General features: G+C 25.1%; 1 protein-coding gene across 1 annotated transcript; it reads right to left on the minus strand.

The window, feature by feature from the left end:
• Positions 1-4,437: 4,437 nt before the first annotated feature.
• LOC135929827 (uncharacterized) lies at positions 4,438-6,365 on the minus strand. The gene is made up of 4 exons (XM_065466553.1): positions 6,252-6,365; positions 5,688-5,782; positions 5,472-5,641; positions 4,438-5,078 (listed from the first exon to the last, which is right to left on the minus strand). Exons 1-4 carry the CDS (start codon positions 6,317-6,319, stop codon positions 4,686-4,688), a joined length of 726 nt encoding a protein of 241 aa, XP_065322625.1. The 5' UTR covers positions 6,320-6,365; the 3' UTR covers positions 4,438-4,685.
• Positions 6,366-11,368: the final 5,003 nt, after the last annotated feature.

The following is an 11,368-nucleotide window of genomic DNA, read 5'->3' on the forward strand; positions in this document are numbered from 1 at the left end:
CTGCAAATGGTGCAGGCCAACACCAATTTTAATGTTGCAACAATTCTAAAATATATCTAGAAATTATCACCAAAGAGATATATATTAACGATTATCTTGTAACGATAGTGACCAGCATCCAGTCATATTCTCAACCCGATTAAAAATGCATGGTAGATGGTGCAAAAAAAATTGTACAACATACCTAAGGCAGTTGCAGAACTTAAAAAAAATTGAGAAAATAAAGTATCTAACCACATGCAAGGTTTAAGAATGTTTACAAGGCCTCAACTCGTCATTAAAGTTAAAGGAGACTTCTCTAAATTTTGAACCCATATTACTATGTGTTATATATCCATTTTTATAATTCACCTGCGTTATTTTTTGAAATCAATGAAAATTTTATTTATGATTATATCTCCTAAAATATTCAACCTTTTTTTTTAAAAAAAAAAAATATTTTCTTGTTCACATGCCTATGATATTGTAAAAATTAATAAAATATAATTATGTCAAGAAATAACTTGTTTTTATCTTTTCCTAATAAAGCGTTTAATATTGCATTTCCTCCCAAAAGTAAAAAACCGGCCTTATTTGAATTCGGGATATATAATTAAACCAAATTTTATATTTTTCAAATAAATCAACTTTGGTTGTTAACCCATGAACTTCTCCATATTCAATCCATTTAGAATATAAATCCACAATTTAAAAAAAATATTTTTTTTATCCAAATCAAAAAAATCTATGTGAACCCTTTCCCAAGGTTGATTTGACTTTGGACATATACCTCCCATTTCTTTACGGGCATTGAGGCACAGGTATTACATGGAACACATTTATTGTAGGGGGTAAGCTGCTTTAGGATAGGATAAGATTAATTTTTTTGGGGGGGTTATCTATTAAATTTTGAGATGAAATAAGACAAAGTTTATTGCTGTAAAAATTAATACTTTTATTATAGTATTATTATAATACAATTCATCGACCAAATCTATATATTGCAAACAATCATACACATTGTTTTCCAAATAAACTATCCTTTTAAATATAAAAGGTTTAGATATTTCAGCAAGCTCATAATGCCATAATAATTAATTCATTGTAAATAATGGAGGTTTTAATTAAATTTATTATCTAAAAAATAAATTCTTTATATTCACAAAATATCGATAGTTGGTAGTAGAGATAGATTAATTTAAGTTATCCTTTATAAATTATTTGAAAAGAGTATCAATAAATAAATAGGTGAAAGTAATGATAAAGAGACATCTCCGCCGAAGGTGGTGGGGATTTTTTTGGGGGGTAGGCAAAGGTTTTGAAGGGGGTTTGCATCCAGTGAAAATCCTGTCATGTAGACGCAGCTTCCCACAAGCAACAACCAACGTTGTAATCTCGGGGACATCATTAATTTTTTATCTTTTTTAAACAAATGAATTAATGGTTTATGATCAGTATAAATCACAAATTTTTTACAAATCAAATATTCACGACACATGGTTAATCCAAAATAACTGCTAAGGCATCTTGTTCAATAACAGAATAACTAGTTTCAACTTCATGAAAAATTCTTAAAAAAAAAATAATTGGTCTTTCTAAACCATCAATTATATGTAATAATGCACCTCCAACACCCTTATTGGATGCATCTACGGCCAAGATTATTTTTAAATCATTGTTAAAACATACTAAAATCGGTTACCTTTTAAAATTTCAAAAGCCTTTTGTTGTTCAATTTCCCACTCAAAATGAACACCTTTTTTTAATAAATCATACAAGTGCTGTAAACATTTCTAAAAAAATCAAACGCGTTCGCGTTCATCGACAAAAATCGAACACATCCACGTTCACGAACGCGGTTCAAGTTCATGAACCGTTCAAAATTATGATAAGTTTTGTTTAAAATTTTCTAATATAAATAAATGTCTTATATTTATTAACACAATATTAGCCATGTTAAAAAATAATATATTTTATTTTGATAATATAATTATAAATTCAAAATAATATATCAAAGATATTTTTATTTATAAAAAATATTTCTTATTAATTTTTAATAACGATTATTTTTCAAAATTTTCATCTGATACACAAGAATGCTTAGCATTTAATACGGCATTTAAAAACGCGCTCTAGGGTAGATAAGGTGATTGCGGTATTGTACTTAATAAATAAATCTTTTAACGTGGGGAATTTATTAAAAACATTTATTGTTTTGTTATTTGCTTCAAAGAATTGAGATAAGTTATCCTCCTCCAATCCATTCTCTACTTCCTCGACAAAAAAAAGGATATCTCGAAATTAACAGTTCTTGCATTATCATTGCTAGGGTTTTCAAAGCATTTTTCAATAAGTTTATTTTTATTAGGTTTGTTCTTTGGAAGTTTTATCCATGGTCATTGAAGCTTGAATATTGGATGCATAATTGCATAGAACATATTGATCTTCATATATATGTTCAAATCTTTAAAAAATAAAATATATGTAATTAATTGAGTTGATAGGTTAAATACCTTTTATTAATCCCATTTAATATAGCGTCTATCAATGGTTGACCAATTTGAGGCCACTAATTTTTTTAATTTTAAAATAACTATCGTTATTGTTGGGGTCAAATATCCCAAATGCATTTTTTCGTCAAATTTAATGATTTTACTTAGTTATATTCTATTAAATAAAATAATTATGATTTATTTTATCGACAAATAATAAATTTTTAGGTTTAAAATTTAATTGAAATATTTTAATAAAATTGTGACATTGAACAGGTAGTGGTGGTTTTTGCAATTTGGACCGACTATCCGATCCAGTCTTATCTGACTATTGGATCCGATGGGGCGTTCCGATAATACGGCCTGGTTGTTCAATCCGACCGTAGACCGATTAAAAAAGATATAAGTTTAATGATTTCCTTTTTAATTAATGTGAACACGTAAAATATGATTATTTAATGCTTAACACTTTATAATATCTCATTCATTGTTTGCTTTTCCTATTCTTTTGCGTAAACTACATATAAAAATATTTATTTTATTAATCAATATATTTATCTAAGGAAATATCCTTAAAAGAAGAGTCAGGGGATTCTGAGAAGGGTGAAATAAGTGATCCAAAGCCATTTAACTAATATTTTATATCAAATTAATTCTAACATATTAGATTGGTGGAAAGGGAATCAATATCGATTCTGGCCAAAATAGAAATGGACCATCTCCCATAATAAACGGTTCTTTTCTGAAGCTAGTGATAAAATATCAAAAAAAATGTAATAGAATGAATCCAAAGATGGTTTAATCTCTAATGAAATTCGAATCATGGATAAAAAGTGGAATTCATTTTATTTTAGAAGATTATTAGAATTATATTTATAACCAAATATCTATCACATATATTATATGTATCAAAAACTCATTAAATATGCAAATTGATTTATATTATATTCAATAAATTTGGTATTAAAAATTATTTGATGATATAATTAAATTATTGGTAATTTAACACCTTTCATATTTAATAAAATTAATGCAGAATAAAAATTTTATAGCATAACAAAAAGAAACATATTTTAAATGGGACCGGACTGAAACTAAGGTCACACGGTCTGGTCTCATCCGACCTAACGGTCCACGGCTTAGTCCCTTTTTAGAAAAAAAGATCACTAGGTAGGGAGATACATAAAAACGAAGAAATATAACAAATCCTTAAACAAGTATTTTATATTGTAATATTTTATATTTATAATAAAATTCTTAAATAATATATTATGGCCAGTTAATACATACCATGTATTGACTAGCCAGAAAAATAACTTTCACACAACTTTATTTAGCTCAAATTATATTATGGATAGAGATTTGATTAAAATTTTATTTTAAAGATTAAGAATTGGGCTACACATTAAAACCAAATTCATTTGGTTTAACACAATTTTTAATCCCTTTTTTTTAAAAAAGCAAAATCATGGCCAGTCATACCACATTTTCCCCTAATAAGCCAACAATAAAAAACAGCTTTTAAATTTGATTTCGAAAAAAATTTTGGTTATATAACAAAAATCATGGAAATTTGTCCCTAATAATGGCGATTGTCATCTGTTCAAAAATGCTAATAGAAAAATTGCATTATTTGTATTCTATTCAAATTTTATAATATAGTCCTAATTCTTCCTTCTTCAGATTTTAAGAGTACTATCAGTTTTCGATCATAAAGAAGCCTAAAATACAGTATAAAACAACGCAAGGCATTTATGAGTATATTATATTATATTTTATATTATAAATGTAGTTATTAGATGTATGTAATGTATCATTACTACAAATAATATAACATGATATTTATATATGTATATATAATGATACAGCAACTATTAATCATAATATCATGTATATCAATTTATTATTATATGTTATGAATGTAATAGATGTTATCATATTTTGTATATAAATAACTAACCAGCGATGTAATAACCTAATATTCGAAACTCCTATAATATTGTTGCTCTACCATAATACAATAAAATAACATGCCAATATATCTTTTTCAAAAAAAATTAATCAAATATAAAACTTCATAAAATTAGAACTATTTTAAAACAAAACCTATCTTTTAGCAACAAGACAGAGGACGATGCTCTGAATCTGATGGGCTTAGTTTTTATGGCTCTATTTTTGTGTGTAGCATGATATCCCTTTTTATTTTTTCTTTAATCAAACTATACGCAAATTAGTTAATTGTTCTAGATTTTCTGCATAATTTTGCTCCTTGCGCTTTTTTCTCAGCCCCACTTCTTTGCTCTTGAGGTAATTTTCGAGAGTCCTGCGCCTTTCTTCAACATAATCAGCATCTTTCCACGTTTCTTCATTTAGAACAGTCCGGCCGCCTCTTTTACGGCGCATAATTTCATCGACGATTTTGGTTCTATCTAAATCGTACAGAAATTTTTGAGGCGGGTTATAGCACGATTCGTCTACATCGGTCGGATAAGAATGGGGTACATTTTCAATACGCCGAGTTTTGCCTTCGACACCATTTTTATCGGTAGCGCGACTTTCTTTAGCGATGAGTACGCGTTCACGATTATTAGGGCTCGTTTGATTCAGCTTATATATTTAAAAAAAATATATTTATAACGACTGGCAGGAAATTTGAGTTGTCAAAAAATCATCAATATTTTTAAGAATAAAATTAAGCATAAAGCTATGTCCACTAGTGGATTTATTTATTAAATAAATATATAAATATCTTAGAAGAAAAAAAGTAAATTCCCTTCAGGGAAAGGGGGAAGACAAGGATAACGGATATCCGGTTCGGATATTATGGGGAGGGGGTTCATAAAATATAAATATCATGGTTCAATATGTACTATAAAGTTATTTATGTTAAACATTTTTATAATGAAAAAATTTTTATTTTAAAAAATAAATGATTCTTTCATCTTTTCCAAAAAAAAATTATATTATAAGAAAATTTTAGAGAAATAATAACTTACTCACTTTGCTTAGCAGACGAGTATCATTATCGTACAATGGGTTTATATGTGAATACTGTTTGCTGGAAGAATCGATAAATTCATCAACGTCATTTAATTTGAATTCAACGTTCGCTTTTTCCAAAATAAATTTTTGTGTTAGATCAGGTGACGATGGTTGTTCATTAATGTCGTCTGTTTAGGTCATATTTAATTTTAAATTTAATAATATAATATAAACTTATTGATCGTGATCCTATTTGTAGATTTTTGTCATCTGTTGGAGCAAATATTAAAGGTGGTATAACTCCTAACCGAAGATTTATCAAGCTTTGCCTGGGAAGTCAAATTATTATAAAAATAGTATTGGGTTTAAATAACTATTTTCATATTAAATCTATGTTGATGATAAGTGAATAATTACCTCAAAATAAACTAAACTTAAAATTTTTAAAAGAAGAAAAATGATATATTAGAATATTCTACAATATTTAAATAATAGAGAGAGAAAAAGAAGAGCTCATTAAGTTATAATCAGGAGACGTCAGCCTATTCAGTGATGAGTCTAATGATGAAAAAATAATTATCTTATATTAAATACAAAACACTATTCCTAGCGCCCCGTTAAACCCTTATTCAATGTGGCTGAAAAAGTTTTTGGAGGGGATGTCTTGTTAAAATCAAATAATTTAGTTATTAATGTCATTTTATAAATATTTCATATAATATGTATTCTATTCCTCTAATCGCTAAAATTTTAAATACATACACGTTCAATGTAATCAAATTTTTTTGATTTATTTACCTAATTTTACTTTTAATTATGTTAAAACTATTCTGTATTTGTTTATCCAAATCTGAAGTTCCAGTCATTTTCCAATTAATCCCAATGTGACTATTTTTCAAGTATTCAAGCTTAATATTTAAAATATATTATTTATAATTGATGTCACCATATATCAATGTTAACAAATAATATATGTTAATAAATTCCAGTTTTTTAAATGATCTTCAAAGATGTTAAATCTCTAAAAATTTTATCTATAATTCCAAATCTAAATAAATCTTTTATAATTCTTAAATAGAAAATATTATATGATGAAATCACTATTTTCTTATAAAAAAATTTGATCTTTAAAAAGTTTAAAGATTTTTTTTTGCTCAAAATTTTGGAAAAAAAAAATCCCCAAAGCTTTTCAATTTTGTAAATTTAGACAAAATCTACCTATTGGTGATCTTGAGTTAATATGTTAGCTATGTACGGGTAAAAACCTGATGTAAACAAATTGTTAGTATATCATAATTCTAGAATTCGAGTTCTCCATTTGGCATTTTAAAGATTTTTTAGTTAGGAGGCAGTTTAAATTGATAATAAATATTTAAATAAAAATTAGATTTTAAAAAAGTAATTTTTGGCCATATAAGAGCACTATATTTGGGCTACTTTTTGCTATATATACACTATCTATTGTAATATTTTATAAACACCCACTGTTCACCTTTTTAAATTTAATATAATTAATGTATAGAAAAAATTATCCCTTAAATATTGGAAAAATTTCTTATTAAGCTAAATGATTATTTAAATGAATAAATCAGATGTCTATATTATATAAATTGAAGATAATTCTCATAAATAAAATCGAAATAGAAAATAATAATTCATAAAATGTTCATTTTGTTCTACAAAATATTTTTAGTCCATCATTTGGAAATTTTATTAAAAATTACCTTTCAATTTTTTCCTTATATTAATTTATAAGTTTTCTTATATTTGTGTCTAAATTTAAAATTGATTATTCCAGTTTTAACACAATTCTAAACAGACAATATATGAGATATGGATGTTAAAATGCTTGAAATTTAGGCTAGAAAATAAATAAAATTTCAAAAACATTATTAACTGGTTTAAATCCATTTATAATTATAAGGGTTCATGTTGATTTAAAAGTTATGACCACCCAATCTAAAATAGATAAATTGTATAATAATAATAAAAAAAAGAAGTTATATTAATCAGGCTTTAAAAAATTGGGATTGAACTGTAAAATAGGTTCAATATAGGGTTATAATTTATAGTAAAAAATTTAATATTTTTCATATAAAAAAATAGTCAGATATTACATTAATAATTTCAACTTTATGTGGGAAAAGATTTGAGTTAAAATGATTGAGAGACAAAATACTACATATATTTTTAAATAAAAACAGTTTCCATATTCTTTCTTTTGTAGGATTTAAAAATTATTTTCTTTAGCTTCTGTTAAAATTTGGTCATTAGGAAGCTTTTCGTCGATCTTATGTGTGCATTAAACAAGAATAAATTATATCATGAATATTGTTACTAATAAAGTTCTCCGTGAAGTGGGTATTGGTTGCAATTTTTCACATTTCCTAAAAAAGAAATAATTTATTAGATTTTTTTAGAATATGATATTACAAAAAAAGCTAAATATTCTAGCAATATAATGATATATAAATATTGTTTATACTTAAATTTTTTTTAAAAATTTTGCATTTTTCATTTCGAAAAATATGAATGAATATCTAATATTAGTGCTAAACTACAACTGTCTAAAATCAATATAGATAAAACTTTTTCAAAATTTCTAAAATCTAATAAGATAGTTGAGTATTGACATTTATTTTGGATATAATTTGCTACTAAAAAGGTTCCCTATTTAAAAATAAATCCTATTAAAATAAATTTCCCATAATTATGGAAATCCCTTATATTTTAATTTTATAATTATATAAGTTAGTGTATCAACAAAATGAGTTGAAAAAATAAACCTTTCCAAAATTTTAATAACGTAGTAATCTTTTATTTAATTTGAAAATAAAGATTTTAAAATTTTAATTATCATTTTTTCAAAAAAATAGATTAACTGAAAATTGACACTTAAATTTGGTATAATTCCCAAAATGTGAATGAAATTACGGATATTTATAATTATATAAATTAATAGTAGCATAAAAAATTAAATATTTATATAAATTCAAATAATATCTAAAAATGACCAAACAGAGAGGCAAACTATTATCGACTATTTATAAAAATAATAGTAAAAAAAAGCTTCCGTTTTAAAAAAAATATGAATATTTATTAGTATCAGCTAAATTACTCATTAAACAATTATAATAAAATATTTATTAATACTCAAAAAACGAAATTATTATTATTTAGATTAATTTTTAATACTATCTAAAAAAAATAATTTTATATCTATTTATTCTATTTGTATAATCCTATAAACGAATTATTATCCAATAAATGATTTTTACAAATTTAGCCAGTTACAGGTTATCTTAATTTTAAATTCTTCACTATATACAGTATTTTTATAATTATAAAGATATTTTTCAAAATAATTTTTACAATTATATAACGTAATTTATATTGTCAATATGACATATTACTAATTTAAATTATTCTAATTTGAATATAATTTATTATTTTTCTAAACTGTTTGAATGTAAAATGTTATATTTGATAAAATTATATGTTATTTTCATTAATTTATTAACATTTTATTATTTTTCTAAAAATGATATTGAAATTTAATTTTACCATATTTCACCAATTTATATTAAATTGTTAACATCGAATTATGACCTCAAAACGATTGTTACTTATTATTGCAACTTAATATTTTTTGATATAAACCACCCTCTTTCTCCACCCACACCCCCTGAGTTGATAAATATATCTTCTTACCTATTAATCTTGATTTAAAATAATGGCATATTTCTTTGATTTCCTCGTATTCCCACAGAAGAACGGAACATTCCAAACTAGTAATTTTCATCGGCCCTGCCCCTATTTTTTTTTGAAAAAATTTGACCCTACTGGCTCCCATTCTGAACAAGATTAGTTTTATTTGTCCAAAGAAGCGCGACCCAAAATGAAAATTGTTAGTCGGCACTGCTTGAATTTATTTAAATATAGAAAATTTAATATTAGAAAGTAAAAAGAAATATCAGGACCTTGTTACTTGCAAAGTATTTTAAAATAATATCAATCTATTTGACAAAATGTAATAATATCATATATAAAAAAAAATTCAAACCACTCACGGCCGACCTGAATTTTTTTTTAATATTAGGCCTGACCCAGCCCGACCTGGGAGGGCTCGAGGCCAAGGTGGTTGATTTTCAGATCTTCTAATTAGCATTATAGATTTGAGCAACGTTGAATCACTTGAAATCATAAAATTATGAAGAATAGTTATTATTAATTAACACATGAAAAAAAAATTAAGAATCATGAAACTAACGCCCAATAAAAATTTAAATCAAAATGTTAGGTACAGCCAAGACTCATTTTTCTAAAATAGCTCACGCGCGACTAGGTCTCTGCCATATACTAATATATCTAATTCAGTAGGTTACCACATAAATTTATTTGACAATTCATTCGGCTTTTTTTATTTTTTATTCGTATTTTATTAATTTGGCAAAATATTTATTATGAAATTAAAATCAAGAAGAAATCTATTTTTTAAAAAAAAAAAGGAAAATTAATTTATTGAGATTAAATATATAATTTTCGAAAAAATTAAATGCAATCTAAAATTATATTTGAAAATCTCATTTCTTTCTAATAAAACAATCATCATTTTATTTTCAGCAATATTAAAATAACATCATATCAAATATATGTTAAATAAATATTAAAATATAATAAACAATATATTATAACTACATACATGGCCAAATAAAAATCAAGTTGTTATGAGACGCATATTTTTGCGATTTTACAAATTATAATAAATCTAAATAATTTTATGGCATATTAATTTAAGATCACCAAAATTAAAGATCAAGGATTTGAGGTAAGCCAAATTCGTCGAGCGTGACACATTCCTTGAATAAATATAAGAAGAAAAAAACTTTAAATACAAAACATTAAAAACGAAGATACTAAAAGACGAAAAAACTGGCCGTTTGATATTTTTTTTCCTATATTTCATAATAAATACGCTAAAAATGGTTCTCACTTAGCAAATTAAATTTAAAATATTCTCTCTAAAAGTCCAGTCATTAAAGTGTGTCTATAATATTAATTTATTAAAAAATTGGCCATTCACAATTTGAACGAACATATTATGTAACATCGAACTAACACATACTTTACTCTTAGAAGTACTAGTAGCCCCACCACCTTTCCCGCCAGAGGGAAGAGCAATAGAATCCTTTCCGGGTTCTTTTGTGGGCACGGATAAAACTTTTCTAGCATCGTCTAGGTAGGAGGTGTCAGTATCGCCCAGCTTCTCATCCCCCAGATCGAGTTCTGAAATTATAAATGAGAAACATTTTATTTCGTGTCGACTCCATAAAAATAAGGGAAGAAGAAAAAAAATGTGGGAAAAACAAATGAAAATCCATAAAAACGTTCATAGTTAGCGCGAATTCGCGGCGATGTATAGAAAATATGATATAAATATAATAATTTACATTAATTTTTGTATATGCAGGGTTAAACATTTAAATGTAATCTTAAAATAAAAGAGAGTTCTTGTTGCAGTTTTACTTTACAAAAAAATGCATTATGCAAATCGTAAACAAAAATAATGTTTTATTAAAATATCCCCGTCTATGTAAATGAGAAAAAAAACGCGTGAGATTTGTAGATTTTTTCATACTTTAACAGTTTTAACAAGTGGGATGTAGAACTTTTTATTCTTCGCGACTATGTAAATGTTGATTAAAGAAAAAGGATATATAATGGAGAAATTATGATGCGAAAAAGGGGATTATTATTTTAACTAAAATTTACTTTTAATTTTTTAATTTTATTTTATTTTATTTTTTTTATGATGTTTACTATTATAATTTTGAATAAAGAATTAAAGTTGATTTTATGATTTCGTGATTCCTAATTATTATTAATTTCCTTTTATATATATATATTTGTTTTCT

The sequence above is a fragment of the Gordionus sp. m RMFG-2023 genome, chromosome 5 (assembly GCF_954871325.1).
Source record: "Gordionus sp. m RMFG-2023 chromosome 5, tfGorSpeb1-WG-v2, whole genome shotgun sequence".
NCBI lineage: Eukaryota > Metazoa > Nematomorpha > Gordioida > Chordodea > Parachordodidae > Gordionus > Gordionus sp. m RMFG-2023.